The 24,197-nt window shown below is 34.0% G+C and overlaps 1 protein-coding gene across 18 annotated transcripts in view; it reads left to right on the top strand.

The window, feature by feature from the left end:
* Nucleotides 1-24,197, top strand: part of Cspp1 (centrosome and spindle pole associated protein 1) — a 115,244-nt gene that overhangs the window by 961 nt on the left and 90,086 nt on the right. For 17 of the 18 annotated variants that reach the window (XM_048782971.1, XM_048782968.1, XM_048782970.1 and 14 more), the window contains exons 2-3: nucleotides 9,438-9,546; nucleotides 11,437-11,536. In XM_048782971.1, coding sequence (XP_048638928.1) covers nucleotides 9,448-9,546; nucleotides 11,437-11,536 — 199 coding nt within the window. In that variant the 5' untranslated portion in view covers nucleotides 9,438-9,447. Of the gene's footprint in view, nucleotides 1-9,261; nucleotides 9,333-9,437; nucleotides 9,547-11,436; nucleotides 11,537-24,197 lie in introns of all 18 variants that reach the window. The other variant, XM_048782955.1, reaches the window with a different exon arrangement.

Genomic DNA, 24,197 nt, shown 5'->3' with positions numbered 1-24,197 from the left:
GTCAGGGGCGGGACGATGCCCCGCCTACGTGGTCCAAATTCCTGAGCCCTCACCGAGCCCTCGCGGTTGCCACCGCTGCCGCCTCAGGTGTTGTTGCCAGCCTGTTGTCTGGCAACGCATTGACGCTTTCTAAATAGTCAGCCACCCCTAGCACCTGGAGACAAACTGTGCTAAGCCTTTGCTCCCGTGCATCTTCCCTCCTTGGAGGCCCGGCCTCCTGAGTTCTGCTAAACTTCCCTGGGCGCCTTTCCTCCTCCGGGCTGGGCTGGCTAATGTTTAACGTTAGAGTGCTTGTGCGCCAAGGCACTGTTCCCAGAGCTTTGCAAGTAAAACTTAATCTTCACCATATCCCTGTGAGGTTGGTGCTATTATTATCACCTCCACCTCCCTCACCCCCATGTTTGCTGGGCAGCTTGAGCTTGAACCTTTTCTGATTGTAGTATTCTATATGGAAATTGAATACAGTTTTCATTCAGTGCTAGCAGTGGGACTCATCTTTTGAGAGAGGCTGGCCATCAAAGATTATAGAATTAAGAAGCTTAACCAGGATTTCGGGGAAGACCAAATTCTGAAGTAAGCTACCATCCAGTTTTCAAATGCAAGATGCCTAAAAAGGTTGTAAAAGCAACTTTAAATAGATAAATATGAGTTTGTAAAAAGCCTCATTTATCCTGAGAAGTTCTTGTTTTCACTGTGAAAGAATGGCTTTCTCGTTGACAAGTAATAAAGGAATCTGGTGGAAACCAGTAAGATGCTTTCTTCATATCATTCTTCTCTGACTTTCTGGTGGTTAAATATCTGCCGAAATGCTCCACATGGAGGACATTTTGGATCTCTTGCAGCACTGATGAATTGGGAGGGAACACTTGTGAGTTTACACATCAAGTTATCTTTTTGATATCATTCTGACATACTTTGTGATATACCTCCCTGAGTAGTAAGCAAAGTTGTTTGAGCAAGTGTTTTAGCAATTTTGTGTAACCCAAAGGCTATGTAATATATGCTACTGACTTATTCATGTTGAAATGATAATGAAATTTACTAATGTAAATTTATAATACATCATTAATATATTCTAAAAGACTTCAAAATGGTTTTATGTATTTATTCTCTTTGTATCCTGTCCTGCAGCTTCCCTTTTTGTCCCCAGCAGCATGGCATTTACTTCATAAAACATTGAGAGGGATTTGTCAAAATTCGAGTGTGCCCATGGAAATAAATTACTCATGTGAATGTCATCTGCCAGAAGAAAAAGATTGAGAACCTTTCATTTGGTGGAAAGATCCTTGGTAGATAAGTGAGAAACATTGTCCTGGTCACCTCTTTTATCTAGAGCTTTTTCACAGTGTCTGTTCTTACCTGACATGCCTAAATGTTATCATTCCCTGAGAATCTTTGGTTCTGTTTTCATACTGTAGGGTCTCTTTTGTCAGGCAACCTTTTTTTTTCCCAGTGTAGTTTTGCAAATCAAAACTGCATTGAGATTCCATCTCACCTCTGGCAGGATGATGGTGATATTATTATTTTAATTTTTTTTTATTATAATGGTACCTATTAATTGTGCAAAATAATGGTATTTAATACATGCATATAATTCACTTTGATTGTATTCATCATCTCTATCTCCCACCCTTCCTAAACAGTCCCCTTTCTGCTTTCATCCCCCACCCCTCTCTGATAGTACATATGAGAAAAAACATGACACTTAATTTTCAGAGTCTGGTTTGTTTCTCTTAACATTACCATATTTCAGTTCCATCCATTTTCCTGTATATGACATGATTTTATTCTCCTTTATGTGGATGTACACACATCCACTGTATACATATACCACATTTTCTTTATACATTCATTTGTTAATGGGCATTCAGGCTGATTCTGTAACTTGTCTGTTGTGACTAGTGCCTTGATAAACATGGGTATGCATGTATTGACTTTGATTGTTGCAGATATATACCCAGGAGTGGTATAGCTGGATTATATGATAGTTCTATTTTTAGTTTTTTGAGGACCTTGTTACTGTATTCCACAGTGGCTGTACTAATTTACATTCTCATCAACAGCATTTAAGGGCTCCTTTTTCCCTAAATTCTCACCAGCATTTATTTTTTTCTTGATAATGGACTTTCTGACTTGGGTAAGTTGGAATGTCAGAGTAGTTTTTGATTTGTCTTTCCTTGATGGCTAAAGATGTCAACCATTTTTTCATGTGATTTATTGGCCATTTTTACTTCTTTTGAAAAGTGTCTGTTCAGTTCTTTTGGTCATTTATTAATTGAATTGCTTTTCTGTTAAATTTTTTGACTTCTTATGTTCTGGCTATTCTCTTTCACATGAATAATTGGCAAAGATTTTCTACCATTCCTTTGGCTATCCCTTCACACTGTTGATTGTTTTCTTTGCTGTGTAGAACTTTTTAAATTTTGTGTAATCCCATTTGTCAATTCTTGCTATTATTTCTTGAGTTATTTGAGTCATGTTCAGAAAATCATTGCCTATACCTGAAAACTGAAGTGTTTTCCTGTAGCACTTTCAGTTTCAAGTCTTACAATAAGGTCTTTGATTCTTTTTTTTTTTTAACTTTTTTAGTTGTTAATGTACCTTTTATTTTTTTTTACATGTGGTGCTGAGGTTTGAACCCAGTGCCTCACACATGCTAGGCAAGCGCTCTACCGCTGAACTACAACCCCAGACCAAGGTCTTTGATTAATTTTGAGTTGATTTTTATACAGTGAGGGATGGGGATTGTTTTAATATTCTACAGATGTAATTCTAATTTTCCCAGCATCATTTTCTGCAGAGGCTGTCTTTTCTCCAACATGTGTTTTGGTTCTTTTGTGGGGAATTAGATAGTTGTAGAGGATTCTTATTTCATTGGTTCATGTGTTTATTATGCCAATACCATGCTCTTTTTGTTTTGTTATAACACATCTATAGCATATTTTGAAATTGGGTATTGTGATGCCTCTGATCTTATACTTTTTGTTCTGGATTGCTTTGGCAACTTGGGAATTTTATGTTTCATATGAATTTTGGGATCTTTTTCAAGTTCTCTAAATAATATCATTGGTATTTTGATGGGGATTGTATTGAATCTGTAGGTTGCTTTTGCTCGTATGACCATTTTAACAATCCACGAATATGGAAGGTCTTTACGTCTTCTAGTGTCTTTAGTTTCTTTCTTCAGTGTTTTATAATTTTCATCATAGAGGTCTTTCACCTACTTAAGTTTATTTCTGGATATTTTATTATTAATATTTTTGCAGCCATTTCCTCTTGATTTTTTTCTCATTAAGTTCATTGTTGATGTATAGGAAGCTACTGATTTTTTGTATATTCAGTTTGTGGTGTATTACATTTATGTTGAACATATTTGCATATGTTAATCCAGTCAGCTAGTCTTCATTTTTTTTTAAATTGAAGAATTCAGACCATGAATATTCAGGATTATTATTGAAAGACATGTACTAGTTCCTGTTATTTTATTGTTTTTCTTCTGAGAATTCTGTGTTCAGTTCTTCCGTATTTACCTTAAGGGGTTTGATGGTTTACTGATATAATCATATTTGCTTTGTTTTTCTTCTAATGAGATTTATTCTTTCATGTGCTCTTGAGGTTGTATTTTCTTGCTTTCTCAGCTGGGCATATGATTCCTTTGAGTGTCTTCTGTAATGCTGGTTTAATTACCATGAATTCTTTTAGTTTATAAAAGAATTATTTAGTTTATAAAATAATTCTTTAGTTTATTTCTTGGGAAATCTTTATTTCTTCAATTCTAAAAGATAACTTTGTCGGATATAATAATAATCTAGGCTGGCAGTTATTTTCTTTTAGGGCTTGAAATGTATCATTTCATGCCTTCCTGGGTGTTTAGAGTTTTGGCTAAGAAATCATTTTGTTTTGATGGTTTTGCCTTGATAAGTGACTTGGTGTTTTTCTCTTAGAGCTTTTAATATTTTTTCTTCTCTATTTTTAGCATTTTAAATACATATTATGTTCTGAAGAGATTCTGTTTTGGTTATTTGGGGTTCTAAATGCCTCTAGTACCTGGACGTTCATATCATTCCCCAGATTTGGGAAACATTTCTTCTATTATTTCACTGAGTAGGTTTTCTGTGCTATTAGCCAGTAGTTCTGCTCCTTCCTCTAGATCTATGAGTCTTAAGTGTGTTCTTTTAATTTGCCCAGAGTATGTTTTACTCATAGTTTCTTATTTTCTTTTTACTTAAATTACTGTCTAAATGAGGCCAGTCCCAGGTATAAAACTTATGTACCAGCTCGCTATGCAGAGCCCAAGTCTCTTGTCTGCTCAGACTGCATATTTGCAGGGTGGCAGACTGTACTCCTGGAGATATTTCAACCTGCTGAAGGTGCACTACTCCCTGCTGTGCCACCTCGGAGCTCAGTGTTAATGTACTCTTATTCTAAATATCATTATTGCTGGGTTTCACATGGTCACTAACTCTCCACAATTGCACTTCAGTGTTTTCCTATGGGTCCCCCACCTCAACATGTAGCTGCATACCATTCTTGTTTTAGTTCAACCTCATGGAGCAGCAAGTAAGTCTGACTGTTTCCAATCTGCCATCTTCCTCTTTCTAATATCTCTGATGATCAAATACTGCCAAATCTTTATGTCCAGACTGGATTCTGTTCTGAGTTCCCTGTGTATTCAGTTTTCTTGATATGTCCACTGGATCCATTAGGGGTAGGTATGTCATATCCAAATCTTAAACTCCAGTCTGGCTAGACTGTGAGTCTCTGTGACAAGGGACATTAGCTAATCTCAACTTGAAGGCAAGGGTCATGCTTTATTCTTTTTATCCTCCCAGCATACAGCATAATGACCCGCTTTAGGAGTGTAGAGGGGAGAAAATGTGTACTTTATTTCTTCAGAGGGATAATGATAGGAGCCACATCCCACCTCCCCACCTTTGTGATTGATGAAATTGGGAGAAGGAATTGGATATATTCAGTTTCTCTTCTGGGTCCTTCTATTTATGATTTCCCTAGACTTAGCAGAATGGTAAGTTATGATCTGCTTATATTTTTATCTATATTATAAGCAGTTCCTACAATTTAGAGATGATGGTTTGGATTATGATAATCTAGTATCAATTTTTGGTGATTTAAATTCTAGCATACCATTTTTGTGGTATTGGGGATTGAATCCAGTGTTTCACACATGCTAGGCAAGTGCTCTACCAGTGAGCGACGTCCCCCTACCCAAATTTCAGCATACTTTAAGCTTGGAAGCTGCTTCTTTCTTTCTTTCTCTCTCTCTGCTTGCTTGCTTGCTTCCTTCCTTCCTTCCTTCCTTCCTCTTTCTCTCTTTCTCTCTTTCTCTCTCTCTCTCTTTCTTTCTTTCTTTCCCAGAGCCTCAGGCATCTTAAACATGTGCTCTACTGCTGAGCTACATCCCCCCAGCCTTGAGACTTTTTTTTTTCTCAAAAGGTAAATATGTTTATACATACAAAGACTATGGCAATATAGCAGTAATTGATAAGATAACTGATGTGTTGATTTCTAAGTGTCAGATTCTGTGTTTGGCATTTTGAAACATTTTCCTTTTTACTTCATAACTCTGGAATAGGTAATATTTCCTCTTTATAGATGAGGAAGTACTCTTAGGTGTAGAGAGGCTAAGGAATATATTTGACATCAGTCATATAGAATTATGTGAAATGTATTTCAAATCTTAGTCTTTCAGTGAAACTGAAAACTGTTATGTACATATAGTGTATATATCTACTGAGGGGAAAAGACCTGTGTAAAATAAATAGTTGTGAGTGATTTTACATTGTAGGGTGTCAGGAAGATTAAGAATCCTTTTAGGTTTCTTTCAGCTGATTTCTCTTGAAACTTAATTTTACTGTATTTTGTATTATTGAAGGATATATCCATCAACCCAGTCTGTTATTCACTAAGTAATTTAGGAATAAATTTTATAGTTGAAGTAGTTTTATGTAAGTTTTTACATGCTCTTATGAATAAGAAAGAGAAATAGTTATGACAGCTGGAAGTTGGCCGGGGTCTTGGTGTTGCTAGGAACTGGTCTGGTACTTAAAGTAACTTGGTATCCTGATGAAGATATACAGTTGTACAGAACATCAACATCAGATAAGACTACTCTGTGCCTGTGATGGTTCAAGACAAATATTCCATGTCCAAATACATAAACATTGTCTAAGCCACAAAATTCCAAACATCGCCTCTCCCAGCTGATAGGAATGACTTCTTCTTCTTCTTCTTCTTTTTTTAAAGCCAGTTACAGCTTTAGCCTAACGTACAGTTAAGTGTTATTAAGATGTCCAACTATAGAATTACTCCCACTTGCTGATAATAGAGCTCTGCTTCTTTAAACCTTCTTGTAAATCACTCAACACAAGCCCCAATCATATAAGTCTTTTTCAGTACCTGCTTACACAGATACCCGGGTGTTGCTTATGGTGTATGTTCTTTTGCATTTCTCAATGTGGCAAGTTGTTAATTCAGCTTATTTAACTATAGTGGTCTTTCCCTAGCACCACCCAGAAAACAAAGATATTGAACTTTGACCCTTCCAATTCCCAAAAATTGAATTTAAATGGTTCATAGACTTTTTAAAACTGTAAAAAAAAAAAAAAAAAAAAAAAAATCTAAAAGAAAACAGAAGAACCTATTTGTGATCTTGGGTTAGGTAAAGGAATCATAGCTATGACATAAAAACACAATGAATTGATTAAAAATTGAAAAAAATTCATAAATTGGGCTTGATAAAAATTAAACACTTTAACTGTTAAGGTATCATTAAGAAGACTTAACAGACCAAAGACTGGGAGAAAATATTTACAAAACATTATTGATAATGGATTTATATTTCTGTAGTATATGAGAAGAAATCTTATAAGTCAATACTAAGAAAACAACCTCATTTAAAAATGGGCAGGAGATTTGAATAGATACAGTCCCAGTGATATGTGCTTATATGAATGGCAAATAGACACACTAAATTCAAATTAAAACCAAATATACATACTACTGTCTACTCAGTAGAATGACTAAGATCAAAAAGAATGGAAGTAACAAGCCTTGGTTAAGATGTGTAGAAATTGCAACCATTTCACATGACTGGAATTTAAAATGGTATAGCCCCTATACTTTGAGGAACAGTTTATCTGTTCCTCAAAATGTTAAACAGTTCATATGACCCAGAAATTCTATGTATTTGTAGAAAAAAATTGAAAACATGTTCACATAAAAACCTGTACATGAGTGTTCATAGTAGTGTTTCTACAAATAGCCCCCAAATGGAAACAACTCAAATATCCAGCAACAGGTGAATAAAGTGTTGTGTTTCCATACAATGGACTATGACTTTAATAATAAAAAACAACAAACTATTTAAGATAGAAGCTACAAAGTTATCTCAGAAATACTAAGTGGAAGAAGCTAGATACAAAAGACTACATGTTCCATAAGATCCTTTTGTATGAAATTTCCAGATTAGTCAAAACTATAGATAAAAAAGAACAATTTCCTGTGTTGGGGGTAAGAGTGAGGAGTGACTGCAAAGGAGAATGGGGGAACTTCTTGGGGTGATGGAAACATGAAACATGATTGTGGTGATACTTGAACAACTGTATGAATTTACTAAAAGATATTGGAGCTGTTCACTAAAATGTGAATTTTATGGTATATAAATTATTTCTCACTTAAGACAACAGCTTATGAACTTAAAAACAGTGCTAGGATTTATTGAAAAAAATGGGGCTGGGGTTGTGGCCTCACACATGTGGGACACTGGATTCTATTCTCAGCACCAAATAAAAATAAATAAACAAAATAAAGATAAAAAAAGAAAGAAATTCATGATTCCACACTGATGATAAACCAAATGAATGGGATGAAAGAAGGGCTTATGATTATAATAGAATGATAAGTAAGTGCTGACTTGTAAAATAAATGTGCAGGAAGTGGAGGAATTAAAAAATTAGCCTTTTGCAGCCATACAGGAAAAAAATTGGACCAATCAAGAACCACTAATATAAATCTCGGGGGAAATTTTGATCAGGAGTAGGATATTTGCATGGTATAAAAGTATTCCCTCAAATGGCTTACTATTATTGTAAGGGAGCAGTAGTACAGAAGTTATACAACATCTTGCCAAGGTGATCAAATCAACCTCATTAATGAGGGGCAAGTAGGTATCATGTGTCTGTTACAGATGAAACCTTGATCAAGACACATCACCTCTTAAGTAGTATTCCTGCTGAGAGTGTATAACTTGGATTTAGTCATAAAGAAATGTCAGGCAAACCTCAGATGAGGATTGTTGTATTTAAAAAGGTGGATAATGAATGGTTGTATTAAAAAATATTAATGACATAGAAAGTTTGTAAAGATGATCCAAAATAAAGAAGGCTAAGGAGGTATAACAAGGAAATGGAACACCTAAACTAGACTGAATCCTGAACTGGAAAGAGAAAAATATGCTCTTAAGGCCATTATTGGGCCACTTAATTGGAACACGTACAAGAGGTTAAATTTTTTTTTTTTTTTAAATTAGGGGTTTTGAAGTTAGTAAATTATGTTGAAGCTATGTAAGAAAATAGCCCAATTTATCTTTTTTTTTTTTTCCTGTACTGAGGATTGAACCCAGGGGTGCTTTACCACTGAACTATATTGCTAGCTGTTTTTATTTTTTATTTCAAGACAGGGTCTAAATTAAATCGCTTAGTCTAGCATTGAACTTGGTGATGCTACTGCCTGAACCTCCTTAGTAGCTGGGATTACAAGCGTATTCCACTGGGCCTGCCCCCCGTCCTCCCTCCTTTTTTTTTTTTGTGGTGCTAGGGATGGAACTCAGGGCCTAAAAATGCTAGGCAGGTGCTTTACCACTGAGGTACATCTCCAGCCCTGACCTAATTCTTAATAAATATACACCATAGGGTTTAGGGGCAAAGGGCTATGATATATAAAATTCACCCATGAATAATTTTAGAAAAAAATTGTATAGAGAAAATGACTTTGTGGGAACAAACGGAGAATAAAGGAAGTAGGCAAAATTTTACCAATAAGAGAACTGATAAAGACGATCTGGGTATTCTTGGTATTTTTGTAACTTTTCTATAAATTAGAATCTCCAAATAGTTAGAGCTCTTTAAAAAAAAAAAAAAAAAAAAAAATAAGGATTGACGTTTTCTTGCCTTTATGTTTTTGATTGTCTTTGTGATGATGGTGATGATGGTTCATTTTCATATATTTTAAAATATTTCATAGGCTTTTCTGGAGAATTGGGAGACGAATCTGGCAAATTTATGATCGAGCTGAAGGTTGAAGTTCTCAATTTGGTAAATGAGATTGAACACTAAGTGTGGATTGTAGACCTTCATGGTAATAGAGTAGAAATATTATAATACAGTTGTGCTCCTTGAAGAATTGTTATTTTTTTTCAGAAGCTGCAAAATGGCTGATAATTTGGATGAATTTATTGAAGAAAGAAAAGCCAAGTTGGCCAAAGACAAAGCTGAATTGGAAAGTGATCCACCGTACATGGAAATGAAGGTAAAATTAATAATTTTCTTACAATATGTCTTATTGAGATTGTTTCTAAGGATTATACTTGTATAATCCTGTGAGAATCTTCTGTTTCATATTTTAATTTGATTATGCTGTGTCATTCTAAATCTGAAAGCCTGACTGCAGACAGATTTCAGTAATATTTGAGTGCTGTTTTGTGATTTTTATCTCACAGTATTTCTCCTCTCTCTTGTTCAGAGTTTTAATGAATAATTACATGCTTCACAAGATGGTTAGGAGACAAGTTCTTGGACAGAGAACTTCCAGAATATAACCAAATTTAAAAGCAAGTTCTTGTTTTATGTGAAAAAGTTAAGATTATTTAATGAATTGATTAAAACAATTTTCTTTGAAATGTACAGGAGTGAATTTGTTAGGGTTGTTTACTTAGTACTATTTGCTTTTCTGAATATAAATTTGTTAAAATAATTGTTTCTGAAAGCATTGTCTATAAAATTCTCAAAGTTTTTCTCATTTTGGTGAAAGATTGATTCATCCATTTAGCAAATGTTTAATGAGATTGTGCCAGGTATTGTGCTATGCTCTGAGAATATTGTTCTAATCTAGAGAGATACAGCATCATCTCTCATGTGTAGTTAATAAGATATAGCATATAGATTGGTCTGTGCTATATATTTTGCCCTAGTTGAGAGTAACCGTACATTTTGGTTTGCTCAAGTGATTTTTGGCTGTGTCTTATCTGGTTTTGCATTCCTCCTGGACATGGTATCATGATTGAAATGATAAATAATATAGGCACTCCGTTTATAATTTTTACTTACATTGGTAATATTATATAGAGTGCTAACTATGAACAAGATATGTACTGTTATTTTAATTTTCTAGATGAGTGAACTGACATATTGGAAAGCTAAGTGATGAGACTAAAATGATGAAGGTTGGTGGAATAGGCTTTAATCCGAGGCAGCCTGACTCCAGTGCTTGTTCTCTAAGCCATCATGCTAGGTTGCCTTTTGTCCATAATCTGCCATGAATAAGCAAACAAGCTGTCATGCCAAAGACTTTTGTTTTTGGTGGTATTGAAGGTTGAACCCAGGGCCTTGCACATGCTAGATATGTGCTCTTGCCATTGAGCTACATCCCGAGCCCTATGTATTTCATTTCATTTAGTCATAACAACCCTGTAAAGTAGGGGGAAATTCTTTTGTTATACACTTCAAGAAATAAAAGCTCAAAGGCGTTAAATAATTTTCCAGGTACACAGTGGGGAATGCAGGATTGGAACCTTCATCCAAATCCAAAGTCTGTGTTCTTCATCACTCCGTTGTACAGAGGGCTAATGTATGGTGTTTGGAATTATGTAGTTTGGGTGGTACATAGGTTTTAATACAGGTTATTATAATCTCTAATGTTAAATAATATATACATAATAATTTTAAGTATCAGTTCAAGAATCACCTGCTCATTGAGGCTTTGTAATCCTTCTCATAGCATTTCTGGGCCTCCTAACCTGGCTTTTTTTTTTTTTTTTCCCCACCATAGCTCTTCCTTATCACTCTTTACATGTCACATAATCTAATTATATATTACTTTATCATGTGTCTCCCTAACAGTTTATGCTTTAAAATGTCAGAAATTCTTGTATTATTTTTTCTCATATATTGTCAGTGCCTGGCACAATGCCTAGCATTTAACAGGAACTCAGTGAATATTTGTTAATAAGTGAATTAATTAAATATACAAATATTTATTATAGTTTTTAAGTGATTTTGGCTTGTTTCTTGTTTTACGCTTAAGTTTCTTCTCTGATGTACTGTATAATTTTGTTGAGGCATTTAATATAAGTTTTGATGAATTTCATGTTTTCTGGGGTCCCTTCCTCCTACTGATTTGTAAATATTACGTCTTGTTTAGGGAAAGGCATCAGAGAAACTTTCTGAAAATAGTAAAATATTAATCTCCATGGCTAAGGAAAACATACCGCCCAACAGTCAACAGACCAGAAGTTCCTTAGGTATGTTATTAGATGTGCTAAACCCGTTTTAAGATATCTGTAGCAGGCATTCGTTAAAAAGTTTTGTCTTGTCAGAAAAAAAGTTTTTTTTTTAAAATCTTGGTAACTTTCCTTTGTGGAATCTTACATGTGACATGATCTACATATGAAATATAATTCATACTGAGAAACTTGTATCTTTTTTGTCTTGGTTATGATTTATGGAAATCACAGTAGCAGTTTTATTTTAACATAATTACAAATGAAAAATTTGAATGGAATTGTGTGAGAGAGAATAGGGAAACTATTATTTATGAAATGAGAATGGACTTTTTGGACTTGCTTTTGTTTAAAAGTCTAAGAAATATACTTAAAGGATGTAAAATGTTGTTTGATGAAAGACCAGCATTTAATTATTGATGACCTTATTGTAGTTGTAAAGGTGTTAACTATAGCCGGGCTGATTCTTTGATTATGGTTTGGTATAAAAATACTTTTTGGCTTGTTGGTAAGTATACTTTTTCTTTTTAAAGAAAATGTATGAATATTTTAAAAGTATATCTTTTGAATTATTGATGATCACTGAAACTTTTTATAAAAACTCAAATATGATGAATTTATATGGTAAAAGTATATATACATATTTTTGTTACTAGGGATTGAACTCAGGGTCACTCAACCACTGAGTCACATCCCATTCCTAGTTTGTATTTTATTTAGAGACAGGGTCTCACTGAGTTGCTTAGTGCCTACCTTTTGCTGAGGCTGGCTTTGAATTTTTCATCTTCCTACCTCAGCCTCCTAAGCTGCTGGGATTACAGGTGTGTGCCACTGTACCTGGCAAAAGCATTTATCTTACATGCACTATTTTTCATGACCTTAGATGTTCTTCATAAATATAGCTGCTTGGCCTTTGTATGCAACTGGATAAAAAGGATGCCGACTTTTTGTCTCTCTACCAGAATAACAGCTCAAAATGAAGGCCCTGTTTTTAGGATCTGTTGTATAGATAATTCAGTTTTGAGTCTTATAAATTATTAGCTAATAAACAGATTTAGTAAATTAAAGTATTATATTTTGGTGAAATCCTTTAATCTCTAAGTCCCTCAATTTAACTATAAAATAAATTGGATTATCTTCTGGTCCTAAACTTTTATGAACTCTGAATTTGATTATTATAAGAGATAATTTTTAGAAAAATTTAATAGACTGTTCTTTCAAGCACTTGGGTCACAAAGGTCATATAGAATCACTTTGAAATTCTCAGGTTCCAGCTTGGTTTTAATTGGGCCATCGTGTCTTTGGGACCTGGCATGAGCTATTTATTTCCTTATTTTACTAATTGATATATCTTAAAAGGTTATATGGGCAGTAATTGAATACATGTGAAAAGAGAACCAACACATAAATGAACCATAATATGAATTTCCTTTCTTTTTTACATCTTTTTAAAGGTAGTTTTTGATTTTTGAGATTTATCTGAGGAATTTCAAAACTAATCTTTGAACATTACATTCACAAATATGGTGAATTTAATGTATAACTTGAAGACAATGACCTCTGCCTATTTTTTTTTATATTTTTTTGTTGTAGTTGGACACAATACCTTTATTTCACTTATTTATTTTTATGTGGTGCTGAGGCTCGAACCCAGGGTCTCGCATGTGCAAGATGAGCACTCTCCCGCTGAGACACAACCCCAGCCCATCTGCCTATTCTTTAATTGGTGATGCTTAGGGTCTGACCTAGGCACTTGTCATACTTCATACAGTGCTCAAGTGACTATATCCATTCACAGCACTTTATTTACCATTAGTGTGTTCATGACTTCTAAGTCTGTATCCCAATTCCAGTTTCTATTATGAATTTGAGATAGAAATATATATTTAATTTCCTACTGGACATCTCTAGTGGGATGTCCTGGGCTCAAAATCAATAGGTATAAAATTAACTTACATCTCTTGTTCAACTTTCTGTTATTCTCCATTTCAGCAAACTGTCTGCTTAGTCATCCCTTAAATCCTCTTTCTCTGTCTTCTTCATCAAGAAAATATACAAGCTAGTTGATTCTAATGTCTAAATCTCAAATAAGTTAACTTTTCTCTAACTCCACTGCCATTCTCTCACTCTTCTTTTTTTGGAATGCAGGATTCTTTACATCCCAGCCTGTTTTTTTGGGGTGGTGGTGGTGGTAACTGTGGATTGAACTCAGGGGCACTCTACCACTGAGCCACATTTTGTATTTTCTCTAGCCTTATTTTGTATTTTCTTTAGAGACAGTGTCTCACTGAGTGGCTTACCGTCTCACTTTTTCTGAGGTTGGCTTTGAACTTGTGATCCTCCTGCCTCAGCCTCCTGAGTGGCTGGGATTATAGGCATGTGCGCCTGGCCATTCCCAGCTTTTTTGTTTTATATTTTGAGACAAGGCCTCACTCATTTTCCCTGTCTGTCTTTGAACTTGAAATCATCCTGCCTCAGCCTCCTGAGTAGCTGGGATTACAGGTTTGTGCCATTATACTCAGCAGAAAAGAGGTTTTGAATGAATTATTATCATTGCAAATATAAAGTCAGTTCTCTTGGCCTTGTAGAATTTGTTTATTTGTTTTCTTTTTTTTTCTTTCTTTCTTTTTTTTTGGTACCAGGGATTGAACTCAGGGGCACATGACCACTGAGCCACATCTCCAGCTCTATTTTGTATTTAATTATTAGAGACAGGGTCTCACTGAGTTGCTTAGCACCTTGCTGAATTGTTGAGGTTAGCTTTGAACTCTCAATCGTCCTGCCTCCCAAGCTGCTGGGATTACAGGCGTGCACCACCCCACCTGGCCGGCCTTGTAGAATTTGATTTTCATGATATGCTTTTTTAAGAATTGTCATTTGAAATAGTAATTATTTTTGACTCACATTGAATCTTATTAAATAATAAGATAGTATTTGATTTTTTTTTTTTTTTCCAGACAGGATTTTTGCTATGTTGCCCAGGCTGGTTTCAAACTCAGGCTCAAGCAGTCTCCCCACCTCAGCTTTCTGAGTTGCTGGGAAATTTGATTTTTTAATTTTATAAGCATTCTGTCACTAACGTCTTGCCTGATTAATTGTTGTCTTAACATTAGGCCAAATACATAGGTTTTGACTTTGGGAAAAATATAATTTGGCAATTCATAGTTTTCCTTAAATCCTTTCATCTAGGAATCATTAAAAAAAAAGAAAAACAGGTCTAATGTAGGTCAGTTTGGTAATTGCGTATTGACTTAATGCTCTCTGACACCATAATAGAGTGAATAATTGAGCATAATAGCAATCAGAAATATATACATATTTAAAAACAATTTTAAATATTCATTTTAGCTAATGAAATAATATCTATAGCTTACAGTGTATAACTCTAATGAAACATAACATTTTGATGATTTTTATAAATTTATTTCTGTCAGACACTGAAATACAGGGATAATGCTATCCATATGGCTTATTCTTCCACCATTTTACCTCCTATAAGAGAAGTTGAGACAGAATTACAGTAAGTTTAGATACTAGCTATCTGAGTTGGACCAAAATTTTACAGGTTAAGGACATAGTCCTCTGAGACTACCCTTACTTTTGATGCCAGCTGCAAGTTCAGGGATCCCTAGGGTCACCCAGTTATTGCTAGCTGGTTAGAAATGTGGGGGTACTCACTACCTCTTTAGTTTCAATAATATACTAGAATGACTCACAGAATTCAGAAAATGCTGTACTTAGGATCATATTTAACCCAAAGTATCAAATCAGAACCATCCAAAGGGAGAGTCACATAGAGAAAGATGTGAGAGGGTATAAATGTGAATTATCTGTTGGCCTAGAGGTACATCACCTCCGATCTATCAGTGTATTTCCAGCTAGGCTAACCTGAGTTTCATTGTCCAGAGTACTTGTTGGGGTTTAATTGTGTAGGCCTGGTTGAATCATTGTCAGTTGGCTCAGTCTCCAATCCACTTACTCTTCTTAGGTATGACTTGTGTCCCATGGCTCAGGGACCAACCTTTTAATCACAAGGTTGGTATTTTTGACATGACTGGCCCCATCTGTGCCATCTCTTTATTATAAACTTTCTAGTGGCTTACTATGACTTACCTCATATAAACTATTAGGAGAGGTGCAAGAGACCCACCATGAATAACAAAGATACTACAGACCAATACTCCTCATAAATATAGATGCCAGAATCTTCAACAAAATATTAGCAATTGGAATCTAGCAGTGTATAAAATAATTATTAATTAAAATCAAGAGATTTACCCCAGGAATGCAAGTTTAGTTTTAACATCTGAAAATTAATGTAATGTACCAAGTTAATAGAGTTAAGAACATGAACATCCCAGTAGATCTAGGAAAATCATTAGACAAAATCCAGTACTCATTCAGGATAAAAGAGATCAAGAAACTAGGAATAGAAGAGGTCTTTATCCCCAAATAAGAAATCTGTAACATACTTATTGCCAACATCATCATAATGTTTTATGACTATATGCTTTCCTCCTAAGAGCAGGAACAAGACAAGAATATCTGCTTTCACCACTTCTATTCAACATCATACTGAAAGTTCTAGCCAGAGTAATGAGGGAAGAAAAAAAAAAAAAGGCAACAAGATTAGAAAGAAGTAATAAAACTAGCTTTATTTGAATATGTTTGTTAAAAATCTTAAGCCACAAAAATTATTAGAGCTGATAAATGACTTTAGCTGATTTAGAGGAAATGAAATCAATGTATAAAAATGAATTGTATTTTTATGTTAACAGTGAATACTCTGAAAATAATATCAAGTAAACAACCCCACTCATAGTAGTATGAAATTAATGAAAAAGTACAAGATTACACATAGAAAACTACAAAACATGGCTGAGAGAAATTAAAGAATGTCCAAGTAAATGGAGAGACATTCTATGTTTTTGAATTGGAAATCTGTCAGTTTCAGGGCTGCCAAAACATGGAAAAGATGAGTATAGCATTTTGGAAGCTACATAATGAGATGGCAACCAATGTTCAAATTACTCTTTTGTTAAGTTTTTCTTTAACAAAGAAAGCATTTTTATTTTCAATGTTTCTAATATTTTAAATTTCAGTGAACTAATCATTATTAGCTTTGCTATTTTAATTTTTTAATCTTATTTTTTTTTGGTACTGGGGATTGAAACTAAGGGCACTTTAACCACTAAACTACATGCTCAGTCCCTTTTATTTTTTTATTTTGAGACAGGGTCTTGCTAAGTTGATGAGGCAGGCTTCAAACTTGTGATCTTCCTGCCTCAGCCTTCGAAGTTGTTGGGATTACAAGTGTGCATCACTATGCCTGATTAGTTTTACTGTTTTAAAATTAAATTACTGTAAACATTTACAACTGATGGTAAGACTTCTTAATGTTTTGATAAACATTTGTGAAAGTCACAGAAAAATTGTAGTTTTCCCATTGCTGTACAATTTCAGTTTGCTTGGAGAGTTTTATAGTCCTTTAGTACCATCCAAAGCAAGAAGAACTGTGCATGTTGTTCAAGTGAACTTTATTCAGGAATACAAGATTCATTTAATATTTGAAATTCAAATCTGTATAATTTTTCACCTTATCAAAATAAAGGCAAAAATCATGTAATTATTGATAAATGCAGGAAAACCATCTGATAAAATTCAGTACTAAGTTCCTTCATCTGATAAAGTATAGCTCAGAAGCCCCTATGTTTTAATATCATAATGGTAAAATATTGATTTCTTTTAAGGAAAGTTTAGGAACAATGCAGTTATTTTCTATCAATGATATTTTCAAATATTTTACCAGAAGTTCTAATCAGTATAATAAGGCAAGAAAAAAGTATAACATTTAGAAAAGTAGTATCATTGTTTACAGATGATAGTTTAGGTAGAAAATCTAAAAGAATTTACAAACCATTAGAATTAGTAGTCAGTTTTATAAGGTTACTAGATATAAGGCTATACAAATTAATTTGCATTTCTAGATGATAGCAACAAACAATTAGAAAATGAGATTGAGGGCTGGGAATGTGGCCTAGTGGTCTTGCATGCATGCGGCCCTGGGTTTGATATCCAGCTACACACACACACACACACACACACACACACACATACACACATGTTCACATTTATACTTCTAGTTTCCATCATTAATAAACCTCTTGTTTTTAAAGATGTACAAAGTAATGAGAGAAGATGAAAGAAAAAAAATGAAATTGAATATATTTACAATTGTATTGGAAATACCAAATACTTTGGAATAAATCTAACAAAATTAGGACTGTATGAAACTTTGCTGAGAATATTTTAAGAAGCTTGAATAAGTGGACAGAGATCATTTTCATGGATTTTAAGGTTCAATTGCTTAAGACTAAGATTGATTGTCAGTTTCCCTCATATTTTTGTAGATCCAAAGAGTACCAATAGGCTTCTTGGTTAAGCTGATTTATAAGGGAATAAAAAACACCTGTAAAGCCCCGACAGTTATGCAGAAAAGAAACAAAGTTGGAGGACTTAGTGTTAGATGTCAGTATTTGTATAAAATGATAGAAGTTGAGATAATTTGGGCACAAGGTTTGCAATGCAGACCATTGAAATAGAATAAAGGGCACAGAAACATCCTTTTTTTTTTTTTTGTGGGGGGTACCAGGGATTGAACTCAGGCACTTGACAACTGAGCCACATTCCCAGCCCTATTTTGTATTTTATTTAGAGACAGGGTCTCACTGAGTTGCTGAGAGCCTTACCTTTGCTAAGGCTGCCCTTGATCCTCCTGAGCCCTGTCCGAAGCCGCTGGGATTACAGGCATGCGCCACTGTGCCCAGCTCAGAAACAGATCCATTTATATACAGTTATCTGATATATGATATAGGTGCCTCTGCAATTCAGTGGGAAAGGATGGTCTTTTCAATAAATGATGCTGGATTAATGAGATGACCAACAAACAACAAAACAAAAAACAAAATAAAAATCAACCTGTACCTCATATTACATGCATTGTTCAAGAGAGATCATTGACCTAAATCTGAACCTAACACTAAATAGCTCTTTGAGAAAACATAGAAAAATGTCTTAGGGCCTTGTAAGCTGGTAGAGTATTTGTAAGATTTCAAAGTGCTATCCACAAAGAAGAAGTTTAGTTAAGTAGTCTTCATTAAAATTAAGAACTGCTTACTCAAAGACATTTAAGAATGTGAAAAGGCAGCCATGGTACAGTAAAATATATTTGCAGTTTTTATGAAGGATGTGGGTGTGTCAGTGTGTGTATCTTTAATAGATCAATAGGAAGAAGTTTCATTTAAAATTTGGGCAAAAGACTTCAATAGGCATTTTGTAGCTATGGAGATTCACATGAATTGCAAAAAGGTGCCCATCATCATTATCATTAGGAAATTGTTGATTAAAGCTACAGTGAAGACTCCATTGCACATGAGTAGAATGTCTTAGATTTAAAGGACTCCTGATATGTAGATCAGGAATGATAATGAACTGAGGATCATTAATTGCTGGAAATGTATAAAGGTATAACTTTGAAAAACTGGCAATATCTACAAAAGCCTATGAAATTATCCAGTGGTTTAACTGTTCCACTCCATAGTGTGCCCACCAAAAGACAAGTACAAAAGTATCAATAGAGCTTTGTGCATAATGATATACCTTTGCCCCTTACAGAAGGAAACAACTCATAACTGTTCATAGTAGGATAGATAAAAATCATGATGTATTCATACAGTGGAATACTACATAGAAATTCAAAAGATGAGCCTTGCTCCACCCAACTGTGTGGGTGAATCTCAGACCTATTGAATGAAAGAAGCAAGATGTGAGAGAGTATAAACTATTATTATTTTTGAGGTTCAAGAATAGGAATAGCATTGATAGAAGTCTGAATACTTTTTAATCCTGGAGGGGATATTGATGGAGAAGAAGTATAAATGTACATTCTGAGATACTAGAAATCTCCATCTGGGTTGTTACCTGAGTGTATGGAAACTCATTGAATACTATATGTAATTTGTACTCTTTGCTGTGTATTTGTCAGTTTTAAAATTAGACTTTTAGGAGGCAGTTTTCTTTGCTTTTCACTATGTGTTATGGTTTAATTATTAAGTGTTCCCCCAAAACTCTTGTGTGAGATAATGCATGAAAGTTCAGAGGTAAGATGATTGGGTTATGAGAGCCTCATCTCTAATTAGTATGTTGATTCACTTGAATGTATTAACTGGGTGGTAACTGTGGGCTGGTAGGGTGTGGCTGGAGGAGGTGGATTACTGGGGCTGTGCCTTTGGGGTTATATTTTGTCCTTGTTGAGTGGAGCACTCTCTCTGCTTCCTGATGCCATGTCCCCAGCTGCTTTCTTCTACCAAACCCTTCTACCATGATGTTCTGCCTTACCTCAGGCACAGAACAAAAAATGGAGTTCGTTCGCTGTCTGTGCACTGAGACCTCTGAAATTATGATCTGCAAATAAACTTTTCCTCTAAAATTCTTCTTGTCAGGTCTTTTGGTCATTGCAGCAAAAAAGCTAACTAAAACACGGGAAGCTCTCACAATGAATAGATATTTTGTGATGTACAGAAAATTTAGATTTACTAGTACCTGTACCTGTGACAAAAGAAACCAGCAGAATAATTTAAGGATCCTAAAATGTGACAAGTCAATAAAAATATTATTAAAACTCAACGTTTCTAATGTTTCTACTGTTGTTTCTCCTGCTGCTAGTGTTTTTCTTGCTATTACTATCAACTAACATATTAAGTGCTTACTAAGTGTAAGGTGCAGTGCTAGATCTTACTTATACCTAGAGAGAAGATGTCATGCTTATTCCTCTTTGTGACTTCCAGGCTGTCATGCCTTTCCTTCGCCCTATAATCCAATAGTTTGAAATTCACAGTGCCAGACTCTTGCATCCACTATTTTCTTACTGCAGTTAATTTAGTTTCCAAAGTCCTTTTCTCTTTTGCAAAATGCCTTTCCAAGTCATTTGCTCATTTAAAAAATTGAATGACTTTAAGCACTCCTTAATTCCTTAAAGATTTTAGTATTTCTTTACTTTTTTGACTTTTCATTATACTGTCCTCTGTCTTCCTCAGCCACCTGTCCATGCCAGTGGTTCTATTTTAGCCCTATTCTATATTACTAAATTAGAGTTGTGTGTTTCTCACTCTTTGATGACCACTTCCTACTTTTCTGACTCATTCTCTCTTGAACGTTGCTTTAAACATGTATTTGATTCTAAATACTTGATCCTACCAGGATCTACAGTTCTTTCATTCTACCCCTTTCAATGGCATCCTACCCTCTCATCATTTCCTTTTTTATGCAGCCTGAATAGGTCCAATATTTACTCCTTTTCACACTTCAAGTTTCTTGTGTCTTTTTCCTCTTATTTACTTGGCAAGATATCCTCTAATTAAATCCTATTTAATATGAGGCATCTCATGTTAACCAGCTCTGGTATAGCTGAATTTTGGTGGAGAAAATACAGTTGTATAACTCTTAAGTTAAAGCAGTGACTGCCAACTTCAAGTAGGACCTAATGCTGTTGGGTAATTCTGCTCCATTTTCCTAATGCATGTACTACCCCTCTGTCCTAGTTTGTTTGTTTGTTTATTTATTTATTTGGTGTCTCTTCATTTCTATCATATACCCTCCCCAATGGTCTTGCTTTATATTTCATTGTAAAATAGACGCCTTTAGATTATTATTTCTATTTTTTTTTTAGAATTTAAAAATGATCTCTTCCCCTATATATTCTGCTTTGCCTTCTGTTACATTGGTGAATTGTATTTGTGCCTTAGATCATTCCTTCCACTTGTATGATAGTCCTTTGTACTTAAAATTTCACTTCATTAGTTTGCCCTCTCATCTGAATCATACAAATTTTTTTCCTCTCTACTAGTAGGATCTTTTATATCAGAATACAACCATTATTATACTTATTTTATAAAAAATGAAAATCCTTTATGTTCCTCAGGCTACTGCTAATTTTTTGGTTCTCCTTTATCACAAAACTTGTCAACAGGATTGTCTGTCTTTACTATGTCCACTTCCTCTCACTTCAACTTTCTTCACTCAGGCTTTCTTTTATGTTGCTTACCCACAAAGTTCAAGTAATAGCCCCTAACATAGCTACATTAAATGTTCAGTTCTCAAATTTCACCTTTTGCATTATTCCCTTCATTTAACTTCTAGTCATTTACTTGAAATACTTTCTTCTCTTGACTTTCAGGAGTGTTTTTCTGGTGGTGGTTCTATCTTTACTAGTTCTTGAAGAAAACTATTAATATTGTACATGTGGAACTGCCTATCCTTACAAAGACCTGCTTACAAAGTTGGCATGAGCTTGGAACTTAGCTAGTAAACAATTACCTGCACTAATATAAATCATTACTTAAATGATAAGAATGGTGTTTTGTGTCCAAAATTGTTTGTACAAACCATATGGTTTGTGCTGAACACCCATTTTTCCCCTGGGGAGTTTGGAGTCTTGGCACATTGTTGACAAGAGGATGCTTATGTGATCAATCCAGTAAAAGTGATTCCCTAATGAACTTCTATGGTAGGCAAAAACTTTATGTCACAACTTGTGGCTGAAGGAGTTAAGTGTGTCCTATGTGACTACTGAGGAAGAACTTTAGGAAGTTTGCATCTAGTTTCATCTGGACTTTGCCCTGTGCACTTTTCCCTTTGATAATTTTTCTTTGTATATTTACAGTGAGTGTAGTGACTTCTGCATCCTGTTTGCCAGTCCCTGAACCTTGGGGTGGTTGTAGGGACTCTCCATCTACTTCTGTTGCCTTTTTTTCTGGGTCCTTTTCAGCTTCCTTACCTCTAAGTTTTGGTACTGAAGAAATCCCATCTTCTGTATCTTAAGTTCCTAGGTGTTTTTAGGTTGGGACATTTCTAGATGATATTTCTCTTGAATCAAAATGCCATTAATAAGTATTTCAGGCTCCACAGTTCACTAGATATATTTTTCTTGTCCTGAGCTGCTATTTTGTAATTCTGCAAAACAAAAAGATTATAAAGTACCAAAGTAAGATAAGGAGTTTTATTCTAGGAATTATATGGTATATTTAAAAAAAAATCATGTTCAGTGTAATTACTGGAAATCTGTGAAAGAAAGAATTATCAGGAAGAAAAAAAATCATATTGTTGTAATTTAAAAGTAATATCAGAAAATAAAGCAGCACCAAAATTTTTGTACCTCTAAAATTTAGGCTAAGGTAAAAATTACAGTTAATGTAAAGATTTTATAAAATAAAGCAAGTTATTAATGTTTTCACTAATTTTTAGTTGTACTTTTAATTATCACTCTTTTAGCGTATCCATAATGAAATCGCAAACATACTTTTTTTTTGTTCATTTTGTATGAGTTGGATGGGTTCTTGTAAGTAATATGATGTGAGAGTTCATGTTTTTCTCAGTTAGTCACATCTCTTTATAAATCATGTGCTTATGTAGAGGCCTATTATTATTTCCTAAAATTTGTCTTCTGATTATTTTTACATAGTATTTTCTGATAGTATAATCATGGAATATAACTATGAAAAAAAGGGTCAATGTTCTGTGGTGATTTGTTTTATAGAATGCTTATTATAAATATTACTCTATATGTGTAATATGAATTATAATGCATCCTGTTGTCATATATAACAAATTAAAAGTTAAAATTAAAAAAATAGTGAAAAGGGGAATAAGAAAGAAAATTTATTCATATATATAAATATAAATGTATATTTTACCATGAAGGATTAAAACCAAGATAATAACAAAAAATAAATAAATAAATAAATAAAGGTCCATCGGCCAAAAAAAAAAAAAAAAGAGTCCATAAAAATAAACAAATAAATAAATAAAAACCAATTATTACCATAATAATTATTACATGGTTTTAAAATGATGTTGATTGCTAATGTCATATAGACTATAGAAATAAAATGTTTTTATTTTGAAAGAAAGGATGTATTAAAGAGACTATGACTAAATGTATTTACTTATATTGGATATCAACATAAAAATACAATTGTATGATTTTAAATGTTGTGTTTTCTTAATTACTGTAGTGTATTCCAACAAAATTCAGCATTCTAAATAGTATATCCAGGTCCAAATTCAACAGGTGAATGTTTAAATCTTGTGATACTGAAGGTACAGAGGTGTACAAATTCTATATTACTCTTTATCATGTCTTTGGTCTACCATTTGATAGAACCATGTAACCCTATCTTATCATTTAGAAGAAACTTAAAAAAAAATTCATGTTTGTTTGGCCTTGTATCTATGTATTAACTCAGCAAAACTGGTTATTGTATAAGAACTAAACTTTGTTTTTGAGTCCCTGAAATCCAAGTAAAGTTCATGACAACATAAAACAAAACAAAAAGACTATGAATATTATGCTAGAAGATAAATTACTTTTAAAAAATTATATGCTTTAATTTTAAATATTTTTTTTAACCCACAACTGCTGGAGAAACTAAATGCTTCTAATTATTATAATCCTGAAGTAAAATATTAGCTGTCTTAGGGTCATTGATGTATACTTGATGAAGTGACATCACTTCAAATGACCCTAAAATGACACTAATAATTAACTTGCCACTAGAACCATCAAAAGACAACAGCTGAATAAGTAAGTCTCATCATTCATTGTCTGTTATGGTTTGGATGTGAG

The sequence above is a fragment of the Marmota marmota genome, unplaced genomic scaffold, assembly GCF_001458135.2.
Source record: "Marmota marmota marmota unplaced genomic scaffold, marMar, whole genome shotgun sequence".
Taxonomy (NCBI): Eukaryota; Metazoa; Chordata; class Mammalia; order Rodentia; family Sciuridae; genus Marmota; species Marmota marmota.
The sequence above is the reverse complement of the archived record's forward strand: the minus strand, read 5'-3'. Positions and strand labels throughout refer to the sequence as shown.